The 20,722-nt window shown below is 43.5% G+C and overlaps 1 protein-coding gene across 1 annotated transcript in view; it reads left to right on the forward strand.

The window, feature by feature from the left end:
* The window catches only part of ube3c (ubiquitin protein ligase E3C), a 69,611-nt gene that overhangs the window by 9,141 nt on the left and 39,748 nt on the right, over positions 1–20,722 (forward strand). Inside the window, exons 7-11 of the mRNA XM_076972006.1 lie at positions 429–586; positions 1,358–1,511; positions 13,036–13,256; positions 14,978–15,129; positions 15,511–15,698. Coding sequence (XP_076828121.1) covers positions 429–586; positions 1,358–1,511; positions 13,036–13,256; positions 14,978–15,129; positions 15,511–15,698 — 873 coding nt within the window. The remainder of the gene's footprint in view (positions 1–428; positions 587–1,357; positions 1,512–13,035; positions 13,257–14,977; positions 15,130–15,510; positions 15,699–20,722) is intronic.

Consider the following 20,722-nt stretch of genomic DNA (forward strand, 5'->3'; position numbering starts at 1 on the left):
GTGTGTGTGTGTGTGTGTGTGTGTGTGTGTGTGTGTGTGTGTGTGTGTATATGTGTGTTTGTAACTCTACCCCTCTGTCCCCAGGCTGCTGCAGCAGTGTGGTGATGTGTGTGAGTGTGTGTGTGTGTATATGTGTGTGTGTGTGTGTGTGTGTATATGTGTGTGTGTAACTCTACCCCCCCTCTGTCCCCAGGCTGCTGCAGCAGTGTGGTGATGAGTGTGTGTATATGTGGGTGTGTGTGAGTGTGTGAGTGTGTGTATATGTGGGTGTGTGTGTGTGTATATGTGTGTGTGTCTAACTCTACCCCTCTGTCCCCAGGCTGCTGCAGCAGTGTGGTGATGTGTGTGAGTGTGTGTGTGTGTATATATGTGTGTGTGTGTGTGTGTGTATATGTGTGTGTGTAACTCTACCCCCCCTCTGTCCCCAGGCTGCTGCAGCAGTGTGGTGATGAGTGTGTGAGTGTGGCGGTCCCCATGCGTATGCTGGAGGTGTTCTGCTGGGAGGAGACGTATCTTCCTGTGCTGCAGGATCCCACAGCCGCCACTGCACTCACCGAGCAGATTCTGCACTATGTGGTACAGAAAGGTACGCCGACTTCTCTGCTCCTCCACCTACCCCTGTACCTCCTACACCTACCCCTGTACCTCCTACACCTACCCCTGTACCTCCTACACCCCTCCAACCTACCCCTACACCTCCTACACCTACCCCTGTACCTTCTCCACCCCTCCAACCTACCCCTACACCTCCTACACCTACCCCTGTACCTCCTACACCTACCCCTGTACCTCCTCCACCTACCCCTACACCTCCTACACCTACCCCTGTACCTCCTCCACCCCTCCACCTACACCTACACCTCCTACACCTACCCCTGTACCTCCTCCACCCCTCCACCTACACCTACACCTCCTACACCTACCCCTGCACCTCCTACACCTACCCCTACACCTCCTACACCCCTCCAACCTACCCCTACACCTCCTACACCTACCCCTGTACCTCCTCCACCCCTCCAACCTACCCCTACACCTCCAACACCTACCCCTGCACCTCCTACACCCCTCCAACCTACCTCTACACCTACCCCTGCACCTCCTACACCTACCCCTGCACCTCCTACACCCCTCCAACCTGCCCCTACACCTCATCACTACCTCTCCGTACTGGAACTTCTTATTCCAGTTGTTTCTTTAAGTACATCAATGTGGCTTTGTTTCCTGTTTTGGTCTCTTATTAACTTGTTACACCCCCCCCCCCCCCTCCATCTCTCTCCATCCCTCTCCCCTTCTCTCCATCCCTCTCCCCTTCTCTCCATCTCTCTCCCCTTCTCTCCATCTCTCTCCATCTCTCTAGGCTACTACAGGTCTCTGTATGCGTTGGTGAATCATAAGTTGCCATCCAGTCTGCAGTACACAGATGCCCCCTCTGTTCCTCTGGCACACACACTGCTGCAGCACACGCTCAAACCCCTGCACTTTACCTACACGTCCTGCCCTGAGGGAGCCAGGTACACACACACACACACACACACACACACTCAAACCCCTGCACTTTACCTACACGTCCTGCCCTGACAGAGCCAGGTACACACACACACACACACACACACACACTCAAACCCCTGCACTTTACCTACACGTCCTGCCCTGACAGAGCCAGGAACACACACACACACACACACACACACAAACTGATGCACATAACATGTATCTCCTGTGTTGTGCACTGATCTTTCTCACACATCTGCACATGACCTCAAACATACTCAGCACCTCTGTGAGGTCGACCCTATCCAGACGTTTTCTGCTGTCTTACCCTGTGGTAGATCTCTGCTGTAGGTGTAAGTGGAATGTTTCTGTGTGTGTGTGTGTGTGTGTGTGTGAGGGTGGTGTGATTAGTGCTGTGTGTTTACAGGAGGCAGTAAAAGTCAGGCTGGCTTTTTGACTGGAGCTGTAATGTTTGCTTACTTTGGGTCTCCATTCAAAACCCTCTTCACCTCTTGACCACAGAACACCACATCTGGTTCTACATACACGCACACACACACACACACACGCACACACATACACACACACATGCACACGCGTTCGCAGATGTGGGTGGCTGCTGTTAAGATGTATTTTAGAAAATACTCTGATTAGGGGTTTTCTCTCATTTTCTGTTATGTGTTGTGTTATGTTTATACAGTTTTTGGTCTTGACAAATAAGAAAACACTGATCCACACTACCTACACCACCCACGCCACTAGTGTTGTCACAATACTAAGAATTACAACTTCGATACGATACTTTAAAAAGTATTGGAATTAGATACCATTTTCGATACCAAAGACAAATACTGTGCTCATTTCCGTTTTAAAGCCTTTTTATTATTTTTTTTATAAACAAACAAATGAAAATTGTATTTTGTTTCACAAATTCTCTGTCTTAATTTTTATTTATTATTATTATGTAAGGTGACCTTGAGTGTCAGAAAGGCGCCATCAAATAAAATGTAGTATTATTATTATTATTATTATTATTATTATTATTATTATAAATAAAAGGTGTAGTCCCTACCACATGAAAACAGAAAAATAAATAATTGCACATTAATATAAATTAACATAAATAATAGTAGTGCACTCTGGAATTCACATTTAGAAGTCAAAAAAGGCTAGTGCAAAAAGTGTATTTTAAGTATACTTTAAACAACTTAAGTCTTTAAGTAACTAAAACTTCAGTATTAGAGTTCAGTATTCATAGATGATTGATTCGTTGTAGTACGATCACTCTTTTTTTTCTTCCTGTATGTTGTCGCACTTACGGCTCTTAAACCAAGAATATGACAAACATTTGCCAGGATACCATAATCGGACACATAATTTTGTATGCTATAATACTAGAAATGGGAATAATCACCAACCTCTTGGAATTCTTTGTACAAATCTGCGTGCCTTCAGGTGTTTGGTCAGATTCGTTGTGTTAAACTAGGTTTATACTTTCTCGAGTGAACGTAGCGCGCGAGTCCGCACACCTCACGCGACTCTGCGCGAACCGCTTGTCCAAAACGATATGCGGTAGTATAAAGAAACACCCCTCAAAAACAGGGGAAGGAACATTTACCTGACGAATTTTAATGTTGCTTTGTGTTTCAGTGTGTTTCAGATTTGAAAAGTGCTGGTATTTAGGTTAAAGTGCTTGAAAATGTAATACAAGAGACGTAATACAAGATAATTGTTCAGTCAGACAGATATTTGTTGTGAAACGAAGTAGTTACAATTTCAAGCATTTTCAAGTACTTTAACCTAAATTCCAGCACTTTTCAAACCTGAAATACAAAGCAACATTAAAATTCATCATAAATGTTCCTTCCCCTGTTTTTTTTTTTTTTAAACTTAATTTTTATTTTTCAATTCCTCAAAATATAGTTTCATACAAATTCACTTTTTCAAATATGTACAACACAGATCAAAAGATAATAAAGTTAAAATAAAAGTAAAAACAGGGGAAAAAAGAAATATGAGGAATAAGAGAGATAAAATAATATAATTTTCACTCCAACAATGTATAGCCACTTTAAATCAAACCAGGTTATATGGGCACAGAGCATATACCTTAGACATTTAATCATCCGTTAGCTCGTGAAGACAAATCATTTACATTGTAATTAGATCAATCACAGGACTCCATCGCTTAATAAAAAGCAGTTTTTGAAGCCGTAGTGTAAATGTTATTTTCTCCATGTGATAAACCTCCTGCAACTTTTGTATCCATAAATTATATGTTGGAGGGTCTGGATTCATCCATTTTAAAGTAACGCATTTTAAGGCCACCGTAAACAAGATTCCCAACAAATATTTTTTTGGTCTTCCAATAACACCGTCTGGTATCACTCCCAGTAGAGCCACTGTGGGGTCCTGTGGTATGTTCTGCTGAAAAACATCTTTAAGAGTGTCGTGTATCTGCTTCCAAAAATTCTGCAATTTAGGGCATGACCAAAATATATGAGTATGATTTGCGATGTGTGCTCCACAATTTCTCCAGCATGCGCTGTTATTTGTTGGGTTCATCTTTGACACTACAGCAGGTGTTCGAAAATATCTGGTAATTATCTTCCACTTGAATTCCCTCCAACTGTTGGAGTTTGTCACTAGATGTGATTCTGTACATATTTCCTCCCATGTATCCTGCATTATTTGAGTGTTCATTTCTAAGACCCATTTCTGTTTAATGTTAGCAGAGCTATCCAGATTCATTGTTTTGAAAATTTGATATAATTCGCTAATTATTCTTCCCTCGCCCTCCGTTTGTAACCTCATTAAATAATTTTCTATTGGGGTCGGCTTTCTAAGTTTTTCCCATGCTTTATGTGTAGTTAAGAAATGCCTCAGTTGCAAGTATCTGAAAAAGTCTGTTTTAGGGAGATTAAATTCAGATTTTAACTCCTCAAATGACTTGAGGCTATCTCCAATAAATATCTGGTGTAGTTTAATTAAGCCCTGTTCTGACCATTTTTTAAACCCTGCATCTAATTTATTTGGTGCAAACATTTTTATTTGTCCAATATTTGTTAGAAATGACATCCGAGGTAGCCTGAAGCCTAATTGTACTTTTCTCCATATTTTTAAAGTTGCTGCAGTACAAATTCCCATATTTTGTGATGGTTTGTCTATAAATGGGAGATCGCAAAGTGGCTCTAGGCACTTGCTTTTTTCAATATTAAGCCATCTTGTCCACGTGGCATTATGGATCCACATTACCAGAGGTCTCATCTGTGCAGCCCAGTAATAGTATCTTAAGTTAGGTAGGTTTAGCCCTCCATTCGGTTTTGAGAGTTGTAGCGTTTTAAGCCTAATTCTTGGGCGCTTTTTTTGCCATATGAACTGGGAAATTAATTTATCCCAGTAATCAAAAGCAGATTTTGGGACTTCTACAGGAAGCATCTGAAATAGGTAAAGTAGCCTGGGCAGAATGTTCATACGTATACTTTCAACACGTCCTAATAGTGATAGTGGGAGTGTAGTCCATCGACTCAGATCGCTGTTGATACTTTGTGTAATTTTCTTATAATTGGCATCATAAAGATTTTGAATGGAAATAGGGATATGTATACCTAGGTACTTGATACTTTCTTTAGGCCATTTAAAACCACTTTGATTTTTTGTACTTTGTAGTACTGTACCACTGATGTCTATCGCTTCTGTTTTGTCCACATTAATTTTGTATCCTGAGTAGTATCCATACTGAGAGATGAGCTCCTTTAGGTATGGTATTGTGGTGGTTGGTTCCGTTAAATACAGTAGTACGTCGTCTGCATAGAGGGAAAGTTTATGTTCTTCTTTATTTATGGTTATTCCTTTAATATTATTGCTGTCTCTAATGAGCTGTGCTAATGGCTCAATGCTGATGGCAAAGAGAAGGGGCGAGAGTGGGCAACCCTGTCTGCATCCACGCTCTAGTGCAAATCTAGCTGATCTATATCCATTTACTTTAACAGCCGCGTGTGGATCTGTATACAGTGTTTGTATCCAGTTTATAAAATTAGAGCCAAATTTGAACCGCTTTAATGTTTGAAATAAGTATTGCCATGATACTCTATCAAAAGCCTTTTGGGCATCCAGAGATAAAACTATTGCTTCGTTTTGTAATCCCTTTTGATGTGACATTATATTAAGTAGTCGTCTAATATTATCCCCGTAGTGTCTTCCGGTTATAAACCCTGTTTGGTCCGGATGGATAATTTGTGTAATTATGGTATTGACCCTTCCAGCCAAAATTGCTGTTAATATGCGTAAATCCGCATTTAGTAGTGAAATGGGCCTATATGACTGACATTCAGTGGGGTCTTTGCCATCTTTATGTATTACTACTATTGTTGCTTCTTTCCAGGAGGGGGCTGTTGTTTTTATTTCCAATGCATGATGATAAGCCTTTAATAATAGGGGGGATAAGATGTCTTTAAAGGTTTTATAAAACTCATTAATAAATCCATCAGGTCCTGGGCTTTTATTGTTTTTCAGCGTCGAGATCGCATCTCTAATTTCCCCTTCTTCTATTGGTTCATCTAATTTTCTGGCTGCTGGATCTGTTAGTTCTGTCAATCCTATATTTTTTAGGTATGTTTGGATTTGTGTATCTTCAGTGCATGTATCTGAATTCTTATAGAGAGATTTATAAAACTTTGCAAAGCCCTCCGCTATCTTATCTGGTTTTGTATGGAATCTGTGGTTATTACTTTTTATTTTCTGCACTATGTTAGATGACTGTTGCTTTTTCAATCTAAACGCCAGTAATCTGCTTGCTCTATTGCCATATTCATAATAACGTTGATTAACAAATCTTAAATTCCCCTCAATTTTCCTAGATAGCAAGTCATTGAGCTCTCTACGAGCCTCACAGAGAGTTTTCATGAGACTCGATGAACCCCTGAGTTTATGTTGTTTCTCCAATTCTCCTATTTTATTCTCTAGTTCCTGCTGTTTTGTGTTTGCATTTCTTTTTTTAGCAGATGCATATGATATAATACGGCCCCTTATGTATGCTTTAGCACAGTCCCATAGTATAAGAGGTGATGTTTCAGGTAGATTATTGGTGTCTAGGTAGTATTTAAGTTCTGTATTGATAAAAGTTTTAAATTCTTTATCATTAAGCAGAGATGCATTGAGTCTCCACTGTCTTGAGGTTGGTCTATGGCCCAAGTCCCATTCAAGGACCATGGGTGAGTGATCAGAAATGGTAATAGGTAGTATTTCTAAGTCTTGTACTCTGTGTAGTTCTGCCTTTGGGGTAAAAAAGTAGTCGATTCTCGAATATGATGCATGTCTACAAGAGTAGTATGTGAAGTCTCTGTTTCTTGGATATTTAGTTCTCCATACATCTGCAAGGCCTAATTCGAAAGATTGATGTTTAAGCGTCTTACTCATTTTTGAAAGGGGAGTTTTCGATTCAGGATGCTTGTCCATACGCTGTGATATAATACAATTTAGATCTCCTGCCATTAACAAAATTCCAGAACTATTCTGTGTTACATTAACAAAAATTTTTTTTATAAAGTTAGGGTCATCTTCATTTGGTGCGTACACGTTCATAAGGGTGACCTCTGTGCCGTCAATCCATCCATTTATTAAAATATACCTTCCCTCTGTGTCTTTATGCATTGATGTTAGCGTAAAATTTATTTGTCTATGGATCAGAATTGATACTCCTCTCTTTCTCCCTGACTTATGTGAAGAATAATATACTTTGTCCGCCCAGGACTTTTTGAGTTTATCATGTTCATCATTTGATAGATGAGTTTCCTGTAGGAATGCGATCTGGCAATTTATTTGCTTTAACTGTTTTAGGATCTTTGTTCTTTTAATAGGGCTGTGTAAACCATTTACATTATAAGTTACAATTTTTAGTGTCTCCATTAATTATATTTTATAATTTATGTATCTTTTGGAGGTATATGACTGCTGGCCTATTTTTATGGTGGGCATATTGGAGATGGGAAGAGAGTCAATCAGGAGTGAAAAAGGTGTAAAAAACGAGTGGATTACATCAAATATGTTCAGTAACACCATATTAAATGTTCTCATCCTCAAATCACTCAACTTAAGAACTTGTGTAAATGAACAAAGTAAAGATTTTTTTGCTCTTATTCTGGACGCAGGATCCTGGGGGAACATTAGGATCAGTTCTACTAAAACAACATAGCGTTTCAAGCTCAAATTCGTAACCATGTTAAACAAGAAAGTGGGACCTAGTCCCAGGCTGCTAAGAAATCAGGCAGCAAAGGGCACAGTCTAGATAGTTTTTGACTGTACTTGTGTGTGCTAAAACAAGGGGTATTAGGCATCACTCAGGCCTCCCCAGAACTCATTTAAGGAAAGATGAAATGAAAAATTTAAACGACATGCATTTGAAAATTTTTAGAGTATCTCTGTAGTTAACATCATTAGGTGCCTAGGCACTTAATTTCAGGATAATGATCGTCAATTTAGTGACATTTAAACAAAATGACTATTATATGCCATTATTTTCAAACTTTTTAGGCTTACGGTTGTGCAGTTCTGGCAGATAAAACACCAAGTCCAGAATCATTCATGCTTTTAGAGTCCACGTCCACCAGAAATGTTGTTCAACAAAATGTCCGTGCGTGTGTGTTTACTTTTGTCCGCATTGATTGAGGTCCGTTACTTTTCAGTCTCAGGAATTATTTCCTTCCGCACATATTCCAACGCCTTCGTAGCATCCAGAAATTCCTTTTCCTAATTTTTATAAGATATCCGCAGTCTAGCGGGGAAAAGAATTCCGTAGCGGACCCCCGGTCGTCCTCGAAGCATTTTTCTCACGTTCGTGAAAGAGGCTCTCGCTTTTGCCACGTTGGATGTGTAATCGGGATAGATCGCTATTCGGTTCCCGTTGTGGGTTAATGGAGCGCGGTCCCTCGCTCTCCTCAGTATGTCGGCAGCGTCTCCATCATAGTGCAGCTTGGCGATGATGACTCGTGGTCGGTCCCCTGGTTTCCATTTAATCAGGCCGCGATGTGATCGGTCAACTTTCACGTCTCGCTCCAAATGTAAGGCTTCTTTGAGAAGTTTGGAAACCGCCGCGGGCGAGCTCGAGTTCGGTCGTTCATCCACGCCAACTATCCGAATGTTCCCTCTTCTCATACGGCCCTCAAGGTCCTCGTTCTTTTCCTTTAGTTCCCCAACTTGATTCTGGAGTTCTGTCACTGCGTTTTGTAATGACACCACTTCATCCGACCACGTCGACAATCCTCCGGTCATGTCTGTAATGTCTGCCTTCATTCGGTCCATCTCGGCTCGGGTCGTGGTCGTGTTGTTCGCGATTTCAGCTCTTACTGCCTGTAGTTCACTTCGCAGTGAATTGAAATCTTCGGCAAAAGCGCGTTTCAGTTCCTCTCATTATTTTGACGATGTCGTCTCTCAGTGAGGACAGAATATCCGATTTAATAGCTTCAGCCATAATACCTGTAGCTTCGGTCTCAGTCTGACTGGGCGAGGCAGGGTCTTGTCTTTCTGAGGTACTACGAGTCGCAGGTGGTGAAGGCCTCGATGGGGTGTATTTATATTTCTTGAGCTTTGACGCATCCATGGAAAAAAATATACCTTCATTCAAGTCTGTGCCCTTTCAGTGTTAGTTTATTGAGACACTAAGTCAATTTTGATAAAATAAATGTCGTTAAAACGTTAAGTTCCGGAGGAGCTCCATAACGCGCGTCCTACTCCATGTCTTGCTCACTAGCGCGCCCCCACAAGTAATGGTTTCTGTTTAGCATCATGTGAGCACGGTTGGATCAGATCCAGTGTCATATAAGGATCTGCTCAGCAGGTCACGTTGAAATTCAGTTGGACTGATAAGTCTTCTCCTCTCTTGCCAAATTACAGACATGTCATTGGAACTTCGAAAGTTTTCTAATTCCACTAAAAGTGTCGGGCTGGTCTGATCGGTGATGGCCGTAATCACGGCGTGTTTGACGCCCCATCTGGTGGGAGGGCCCTTCCCCTGTTTTTGAGGGGTGTTTCTTTATACTAGGCTTGTCACGATACTAAGAATTACAACGTCGATACGATACTTAAAAAAAATATTGAAATTCGATACCATTTTCGATACCAAAGTCAGATACTGTGCTAATTTCCGTTTTAAAGCCTTTTTATTTTTTTATAAACAAATGAATGTTGCTATGTGTTTGAAAATGCTTGAAATTGTAACTTCATTTCATAACAAATATCTGTCTGACTGAACAGTTCTCTTGTATTAGGTTAACAAATACGAGCCTCTTGTAATTCCAGGACGAAACATGAGAGAAGACGTTAAGATTGGGCGTTTTGAAAATAAACAACCATTAAATAATGTGATAAAAAAGTGAATAATTTCGAGTATATGTATAAATATTTAACTCTGCGACGTCAGAAAGACGTTAAAATCATGTCTGTATCACGTCGCTCAGTCCAGACCCATTTTTGCATGTCTGGTGGACGTTCAAAACTGGTTCAAAATCTAAACGTCCGACTAGGACCTTTATTGGATGTCAGTGGACGTGCAAAAACTGCAACTGAACGCAGTAATAGATGTTCAAAAGACGTTTAAAAAAGATGTCGCAGAAACGTTCATTCTGGCTTTTCAGTGGACGTCTTTTGAACTTCTGACAAAGTGTCTTTGCTCGTGCTGGGAAATATTGAATTAGACCTTGAAAGTGACATACAAGTGTTTGATTTCCACAATGTGTATGAACCCTGCAAACATGACTTTGTTCATCGCGCTGAAGCGCGGCGCACGCGAGGTCGTGCACCTCTCGAATTTTGTAATTTCGTGCGTGCCGCGCCTCAGCGCAATGAACAAAGTCATGTTTGCAGGGTTCATACACCTATACAAGGTGGAATTAAAGCACTTGTACCAATATTTCCCAGCACGTTAAACTTATTTCAGTAAAATATTTATACATGTACTCGAAATTCGCTATAATTCACTTTATCACATTATTTAATTGTTGTTTATTTTCAAAATGCCCAATCTTAACGTCTTCACATTCTCTCATGTTTCGTCCTGGAATTACAAGAGGCTCGTATTTGTTAACGTAATACAAGAGAACTGTTCAGTCAGACAGATATTTGTTGTGAAACGAAGTAGTTACAATTTCAAGCATTTTCAAGTACTTTAGCCTAAATTCCAACACTTTCAAACCTCAAACCTGGAACACACTGAAACACAAAGCAACATTAAAATTCATCAGGTAAATGTTCATTCCCCTGTTGTTGAGGGGTGTTTCTTTATACTACCACATATAGTTTCGGACAACGCTGCAAAGCGGAAAGTATAAACGCCTCCACCGCTCGCGGAGGTTCGCGCGAGGTGGGTGGAGTCGAGCGCTATGGTCACTCAACCAGGCTTTAGTGCCCTTCGTTGAAATGTTCCAAAAGCACCGCTTGCAAACTGGCTTGTTCATGTCCTTCGGTTTTCCATCTGTATCTGCTTCGAATCCAACAGCACTGTGTTTGCTTTAGCTGCCATTTTAGCATTACAAACTGTCCTGTGCATTACGGCAGCTTGGGTGGGTCAAACGAAAGCGCGCGTTTCAGAATGTTCAGTATCGATACATATCGATATATCGATTTTATTTGACAACACTACTTTATACTACCACATATCGTTTCGGAGAACACTGCACGCGGAAAGTATAAACGCTTCCACCGTTCACGCAGGGTCGGGCGAGGTGGGCAGAGTCACGCACTACGGTCACTCCCGAAAGTAGAAACCAGGCATTATTCTGCAGAGAGGAGGCAATCGCTGCACTGCTGTACGCGCATACTGCCCCTGTGTGGCACTCTTTGGAAATACTGCTCTTTAAAAAAAAAACCACACTCAGTCCTATAGCACCGATACTAAGCAAATTGGGTATTGTACCGTTTTTAATGACGAAGTATCGTGATACTACTCTAGTATCGGTATACCGTGCAACACTACACGCCACCCACACTGCCTACACCACCCACACTGCCTACACCACCCACGCCACCCACACTGCCTACACCACCCACACTGCCTACACCACCCACACTGCCTACACCACCCATGCCACCCACACTACCTACACCACCCACACTACCTACACCACCCACGCTATCCACACTACCCACACCACCCACACTACCTACACCACCCACGCCATCCACACTACCTACACCACCCACACTGCCTACACCACCCACACTTCCTACACCACCCACACTACCTACACCACCCACACTACCTACGCCACCCACACTACCTACAACACCCACACTTCCTACACCACCCACGCCACCCACACTACCTACACCACCCACACTACCTACGCCACCCACACTACCCACACCACCTACACTACCCACACCACCTACACTACCCACACCACCTACACTACCCACACCACCCACGCCACACACTACCTACACCACCCACGCCACACACTACCTACACCACCCACACTACCTACGCCACCCACTACCTACGCCACCCACACTACCCACACCACCCACACTACCTACACCACCCACGCCACCCACACTACCTACACCACCCACGCCACACACTACCTACACCACCCACACCACACACTACCTACACCACCCACGCCACCCACACTACCTATGCCACCCACACTACCTATACCACCCACACCATCCACACTATCTATACCACCCACACTACCTACACTATCTACACCATCCACACCAGCTACACTATCTACACCACCTACACTATCCACACCACCCACACTACCTACACTATCCACACCATCCACACTACCTATACCACCTACACTATTCACACCACCCACACCATCCACACTACCTATACCACCCACATTACCTACACTATCCACACCACCCACACCATCCACACTACCTATACCACCCACACTACCTACACTATCTACACCACCCACACCATCCACACTACCTATACCACCCACACTACCTACACTATCCACACCACCCACACCATCCACACTACCTATACCACCCACACTATCCACACCACCCACACTACCTATACCACCCACACTACCTACACTATCCACACCATCCACACTACCTACACTATCCACACTACCTACACTATCCACACCACCCACACCATCCACACTACCTACACTATCCACACCACCCACACCATCCACACTACCTACACTATCCACACTACCTATACCACCCACACTACCTACACTATACACCACCCACGTCACAACCCACAGGCTGAAGTTCACCTTCCTCAGGTAGGGTCACCTTAGTCAGGTGTGGTTAGAAAGTCCCTCAGATTCGTTTGGGCATTGGAATGAACAAAGTGTCTCATGCCATGCCCAAATGGTATCCATGACAATGGAACATGTGGCTGACATCATTGCATAGTGTTGCTACCCCTTGTCCTCTAATCTTGCGTGAACGAGCTCTTCCACAGAGAGAATAGATGTTGGGTGCAGCGGAACCTTTATATATGAATGAGATCTTGTCTGTCTCTCTCTCCCCATGTTTCTGTCTGTCTGTCTGTCTCATTCTCAGGCAGTCTGTGTTCTCAGCCCTCACAGAAGAGTTCATCTCCCCTCCTTTCACTGAGCAGGTGTTTGATTTCTTCGTGCCAGCGCTGGCCGACCCTAGGCTAGCGTTCCCGTTTGAGGACTTCCTTTGGTCTCTGCAGGCCACCAAAGCGTCCTCAGCCCTCAGCCAAGCACACACACCCTGGCTCTTCTATTTTGTACTGTCTGTCGGAGAAACCAGCCTGGGTGAGTGTGTGTGTGTGTGTGTTCGAAAGTGTTTGTGTGTGTTAGAGATTGGGCTAGGCGATAAAACGATAACGATAATTATATCGATATAACGTCTCGATAGAAATATGACACATTCGATAGAAATTGATAAAATTAAATTCCCGCCATGTTTTGACAGACAACATGAATAGCCAATGACAATAGCGCCACGCAGACCAATTAATCGCATGAACTAGCGTTCCAGTCATTTCAGGGTTGGTTGAAGCACACAGCACTGAATGTAGGCGTGGCGGCGGCTTAGCGCACGTGCTAATAAATAAATATGCAAAGCAAGTTCATCAAAATGAGAATGTGTGCACTACATTTCTGAAATGCACTACAAATTCAGAAACGCTGCAAATCTAGCCACAACACAATGGAAGTTTTTCTGGACTAATGCTTTTACGCAGGCACTCTGTAGCTTTTTAGCCATAAACCACTATTGTGTTCTACAGTTTCTCATTACGTTGAACAGGACTTAAGTAGTAAAGCTCTTTAGATGTTGCAGCTGTATTAATTAAACTAGCTAGCTATTTAGATAGATACTACGTTAGTTTCTGTCTAAATACCTAGCTAGTTTGCTACATTTAAAAAGCATTTAGTTTACATGTGAAATAAAGTGATAAGCGATTTTATCACGGGTAAGGAAAATGATGCAATGTCTCAAAACGATTCCACAAAATAGTCTAAACATAACCTGGTAAGACGAAGGAAATAACACTGTAGGTTTTTAACTAGAAACACGAGTTGTGTTATACAGGATCTCATTACGTAGAATGAGACTGAAATAGTGAAGGTCTTTAAATGCATCTATCTAGGTAATTAAGAAAAAGTGTATGTCTTAGTTTTAGTCTAAATACATAGCTAGCTACATTTAAAGACCTTTACCCTTAGTTTTCATCTAAACATTTAGTTATCTGTCTAGCTACATTTAAAGAGCTTTAGAAATTCAGTCCAGTTGTGCTGAATTCCGACTCCTCGGTAGAATCCAATTCCCCTTGTTTGTGCGCACATAAAGACGCTACAGATGATATTCGGGGTAAAATTAAACCCTCCATTAAAAAGGTTAATATAAAAAGGGTTATATTATCTAAAAAGAATCCTTGTTGAATCTAGAGATGTGTGCTTTATGTGGAATAGCCTATACATCCAGATAAGTCACCAAAATAAAAAAAGACGTTAACCAGACATTTCAGTCCTGTGAGTTACAGTGATTATAACGTAGATCACTGAGCACTCTAGTTTTTTGATATGATGAACAATTAAATATTACGCCTTATTTATGCATACAAACAACGGAAATTGTGAATCTCATCTGTAGCATCTTTATATGCGTGCAAACGAGGGGAGTCGGATTCTGCCGAGGAGTCGGAACAGCAGCATTCAACATAATGAGAGACTGTATGTGAGGGGATTTATGACTCACTGTCTGTGACGCTCAATCAGACTGAAATTTTGTTAATTCCCTTATCCGTGTTTCTGCCCCTCAGTTACAGTTGTTCATTTCTCACTTAAAGTATAAAGGAAATAGTGATTTGATTTATATCGTGAAGTATATCGATATCAACTGATAAGAAAAAAGTTATTGTGATAAGATTTTTTTTCCCATATCACCCAGCTCTAGTTAGAGAGACTGGTTGTGTGTGTAGGTTCTCTCTCAGATGAAGGCCTGTATCTGATAACCGTGTGTGTGTGTGTAGGTTCTCTCTCAGATGAAGGCCTGCTGCTGTATCTGAGGACTTTGCAGACTCTCTTGCCTCTGTTACCTGTGACGGAGAGCCGGAGCTCCACAGAGATTAACAGTGACTCTGAGGAGGAGGACAACTCCACCATACACTCCTCACCTAAACAGGTACACACACACAGACTTCTCACCTAAACAGGTACACACACACACACACACACACACACACACACACACACACACACATAGACTCCTCACCTACACAGGTACACACACACACACACACACACACACACACACACTCTCCTCACCTACACAGGTACACACACACACACACACACACACACACACACAGACTCCTCACCTACACAGGTACGCACACACACACACACTCTCCTCACCTACACAGGTACACGCACACACACACACACACACACACACACACACACACACACACACACACACACACACACACACTCCTTTACAGTACACTGCATCTCTACTGTCCTGTGCTGAAGTGTGTGTGCTGCTGTCCCCTGGTTCTGTTAGGATGAGCGGCGGGTCTCTGTGCAGCTCATCACAGAGTCGTGTCTGCAGAAGCTGGACTCACGGCAGCAGACCAACGCCCTTCTGGCTCTGGTGTGGAGAGACTCCGCCAGTGAGGACGTCTTCACCATGATGGCCTCCATCTGCCACACACTCATGGTTCAGCACCACATGATGGTGCCCAGAGTCAGGTTAGGACACACACACACATACACACACATACGTATACACACACACACACATACACACATATATACACATATACATACACACACATATACACACACACACACACACACACATACACACATATATACACATATACATACACACACACACATATATACACATACACACACACACACACAAACACACACACACACATATGTATACACACAAATACACATATACACACATGCAGACTGAGAGAAAGTTCACTTTTATCCTGGCCTGAAACAGATAATCAAAATGTCCTCCACCATTGAAACGCTGGTTGTCTCTGGTTTTATTTTTGTGTGTTCTAAGCATTATTGAATGTAGCGATGGGCCATTTTATGGCTGGGCAGGAAATGGGCCGTCTTACAACCTGTCAGTCATCAGGCTAATGAAGACACTGCTCTGTCTGTCTGCTGACTGGGCTCAGAGAGAGACTTGGGGAGAGAAACAGATCAGTGTGTGTTCGAGGAGTCAGTGTGTGTGTGTGCGTGCATGCGTGTGTGCGTGCGTGTTCGCTTCTCTTTTTACCACTCAGTCTTGGACTGCAGTCATGGTTAGCAATGTCAGTCTATTTTTAGTGTAGGTCTCATGGTAACCTTGACCTTACCTAAAAACACCATCCCACCCTCCACCCTACGCATCCCTCCACCCCCCCCTCCCATTCCTCCATCTGGCTGCTGTGGTCTTGTATTTGTTGAACATTCAGCTTGGAGGGAGGTGCTTTTACCATAAATCCTGTCCTCAGCGCTTTATCATGATTGGATATCTGTACAAAATAATGAGCTGTTCTGGAGAGATTCATTTTAGCGGGAGTGGTCAGGGTAGCTTTACAAGAGGCAGAGGGGAGCCAATTACATCTGCCTGTGTGATTCATGAGGCCCAAGGATGAGCCCTTAGGTTAGCCTGTTAGCCTGTCCTGCTCTTCCTCCACCACTCTGGGGAGTTAGACCCTGGCACACCTGGCTGGCGTTGCACACCTGGCTGGGATAGCACACCTGGCTAAGATAGCACACCTGGCTGGCGTTGCACACGTCACGTCATGTTTGGGCTCAAAAACTTTTAACTGGCTGTTTTTTTTCTTTTCAAGCCCCACTGACATCAGCAGAGTTCAGTTCTCTCAATATTACACGTTCCAGGGCAGTCCTTATATAGACCCAGTCCTTATATAGACCCTAATATAGACCGAGTCCTTATATAGACCCTTATATAGACCCAGTTCTTATATAGATCCAGTGCTTATATAGACCCTTATATAGACCCAGTTCTTATATAGACCCTTTTATAGACCCAGTTCTTATATAGACCCAGTTCTTATATAGACCCTTATGTTGACTCAGTCCTTATATAGACCCAGTTCTTATATAGACCCTTATATAGACCCAGTTCTTATATAGACCCTTATATAGACCCAGTTCTTATATAGACCCTTATATAGACCCAGTTCTTATATAGACCCTTATGTAGACCCAGTTCTTATATAGACCCTTATGTAGACCCAGTCCTTATATAGACCCTTATATAGACCCTTATGTAGACCCAGTCCTTATATTGACCCTTATGTAGACCCAGTCCTTATATTGACCCTTATATAGACCCAGTCCTTAAATAGACCCAGTCCTTAAATAGACCCTTATATAGACCCAATTCATATATAGACCCTTATATAGACCCAGTTCTTATATAGACCCAGTCCTTATATAGACCCTTATATAGACCCAGTTCTTATATAGACCCTTATATAGACCCAGTCCTTATATAGACCCTTATATAGACCCAGTTCTTATAAAGACCCTTATATAGACCCAGTTCTTATATAGACCCTTATATACAGTTGTGATCAAATTTATTCAACCCCCAATGCTGCGAAGGGTTTTATGGAATTCAGTGCACATTTGTAATTGTGTTCATAATGAAATCTTACAAGGACTTGTTAAAGAACTAAATGCAACTAAGATAGCATCAATTTTTTTTGTCATAAAGTATTAAATGGCCTTTTTGTGATTTCTTCATTGACACAATTATTCAACCCCTTTACGACTACCACTCCTAAGAACAGAGGTTCATTCCAGTGTTTTCCATCAGGTATTGAAAACATCTGTGGATGTCAACGAGCAGCAATCAAGCATGATAAGCACCAATTAGGCAGATTTAAAAGGACTGTGATACTCAGCTCCTTCTAGACATCTACTGGTGTGTTTCCAAGCATGGTGAAGGCAAGAGAATGGTCCCAGAAGACAAGAGAAGAGGTTATTGCTCTTCACAAGAATGGCAATGGATATAAAAAGATTGCGAAGTTGTTAAATATTCCAAGAGACACTATCGGAAGTATCATTCGCAAGTTCAAGTTAAAGGGCACAGTGGAAACGTTACCTGGTCGTGGCAGAAAGAAGATCCTGACCGCGACTGCTGTGCGCTACCTGAAGCGTAATGTGGAGAAAAATCCCCGCGTGACTGCTAAGGAACTGAAAAAAGACCTGTCAGATGTGGGCACTGAAGTTTCAGCTCAGACAATAAGGCGCGCACTGCATAACGAAGACCTCCATGCCAGAACGCCCAGACACACCCCCTTGCTGACTCCAAAGAACAAGAAAAGTCGACTGCAGTATGCCAAAAGTCATGTGGACAAGCCACAAAGGTTTTGGGACAGTGTACTGTGGTCAGATGAAACTAAATTAGAACTGTTTGGGACAATGGACCAGCGCTATGTTTGGAGAAGGAAGAACCAGGCTTATGAACAAAAGAACACCTTGCCTACTGTGAAGCATGGCGGGGGGTCAATTATGCTTTGGGGCTGTTTTGCTTCTAATGGTACAGGAAAGCTTCAACGTGTGCAGGGTACCATGAATTCCCTTCAGTACCAGGAGATCTTGGAGGAAAATGTGATGGAGTCAGTCACAAACCTGCGGCTTGGGAGACGTTGGACCTTCCAACAGGACAATGATCCGAAGCACACATCCAAGTCCACTAGAGCATGGTTGAACATGAAAGGCTGGAACATTCTAGAGTGGCCATCGCAATCACCAGACTTAAATCCAATTGAGAACCTCTGGTGGGACCTAAAGAAGGCAGTTGCAGTGCGCAAGCCTAAGAATGTGACTGAACTGGAGGCTTTTGCCCATGAAGAATGGGCTAAGATACCCATAGGTCGCTGCAAGACACTTGTGTCAAGCTATGCTTCACGCTTGAAAGCTGTCATAACTGGAAAAGGATGTTGTACTAAGTACTAAAAAATAATGTCACTAGGGGGTTGAATAAAACTGATAATGATGTGAGCACAGTAAAGACATTTGTGGTTATTCCATCATAAATATTATGTTATGTTTGTCTAATTTATAAGTGCCTCTTTGATATAATTGTAAATAAGATGACTGAAATGATCAAAATCAATGTCAAACTGGCCAAAACACTTTATTTCAGTGGGGGTTGAATAAATTTGATCACAACTGTAGACCCAGTCCTTATATAGACCCTTATATAGACCCAGTTCTTATATAGACCCTTATATAGACCCAGTCCTTATATAGACCCTTATATAGACCCAGTTCTTATAAAGACCCTTATATAGACCCAGTTCTTATATATATATCTTGTTGATGTGTTTTTTAGATTTGGTGCGCTTGCACACTGCAGGAATGATCTGTGCAGTGAGTGTGTTGATGTGTTGAGCAGTGATATTTGCAGTGAGTGTGTTGATGTCTCATGGTTATTATAGCAGGGGAACTGAGGAGCTCTTCTTCCTCCTTTTCCTCTCTGCTTCCTCCTCTTTCACCTGCTGGTGAGATACACACGGGGCCCCTGGTGGTGAGATACACACGGGGCCCCTGGTGGTGAGATACACACGGGGCCCCTGGTGGTGAGATACACATGGGGCCCCTGGTGGTGAGATGCACACGGGGCCCCTGGTGGTGAGATGCACACGGGGCCCCTGGTGGTGAGATGCACACGGGGCCCCTGGTGGTGAGATGGTGAAGGCAAGAGAATGGCCCCTGGTGGTGAGATGCACACGGGGCCCCTGGTGGTGAGATACACATGGGCCCCTGGTGGTGAGGTGCACACGGGGCCCCTGGTGGTGAGATACACACGGGGCCCCTGGTGGTGAGATACACATGGGGCCCCTGGTGGTGAGATGCACACGGGGCCCCTGGTGGTGAGATGCACACGGGGCCCCTGGTGGTGAGATGCACACGGGGCCCCTGGTGGTGAGATGCACACGGGGCCCCTGGTGGTGAGGTGCACACGGGGCCCCTGGTGGTGAGGTGCACACGGGGCCCCTGGTGGTGAGGTGCACACGGGGCCCCTGGTGGTGAGGTGCACACGGGGCCCCTGGTGGTGAGGTGCACACGGGGCCCCTGGTGGTGAGGTGCACACGGGGCCCCTGGTGGTGAGGTGCACACGGGGCCCCTGGTGGTGAGATGCACACGGGGCCCCTGGTGGTGAGGTGCACACGGGGCCCCTGGTGGTGAGGTGCACACGGGGCCCCTGGTGGTGAGGTGCACACAGGGTAAACCTAACCCCTGGTGAGCCTCTTTCTTGCTCTGCTGCTCTTTATTCTGGGTTGTGCCCCTTTACTGTGTCACTGCTGCTAGCATTAGCAAACATAGTAAAAGGTGTAGAATGGACTATTTCCACACACACACACACACACACACACACACGCGCACCTCTCTTCTCCATCATCACTCGTGCTTACCCTCTTTTCTTTTACACACACACACACACACACACACACACAGTCTGTCTCTTCACACCTCAGTGGTGTTAGTAGATCTGCAGGTGCAGGTTTAGTGTAGCGTTTTGTTCTCTCAGGAAACTGCTGCCTGTTCACCACAGTGGCTCACTGCCTCTTAATGGACAGCAGCTCATCTACACAAAGCTTAGTGTCTTGTGGTGAGTGGTGTGTGAGGGGAGTGTGTGGTGTGAGGGGAGTGTGTGTTGTGTGTGTGTGTGTGTGTGTGAGTGAGGGGGGTGTGTGGGGTGTGTGAGTGAGGGGAGTGTGTGG

The sequence above is a fragment of the Brachyhypopomus gauderio genome, chromosome 14, assembly GCF_052324685.1.
Source record: "Brachyhypopomus gauderio isolate BG-103 chromosome 14, BGAUD_0.2, whole genome shotgun sequence".
Classification (NCBI taxonomy): Eukaryota; Metazoa; Chordata; class Actinopteri; order Gymnotiformes; family Hypopomidae; genus Brachyhypopomus; species Brachyhypopomus gauderio.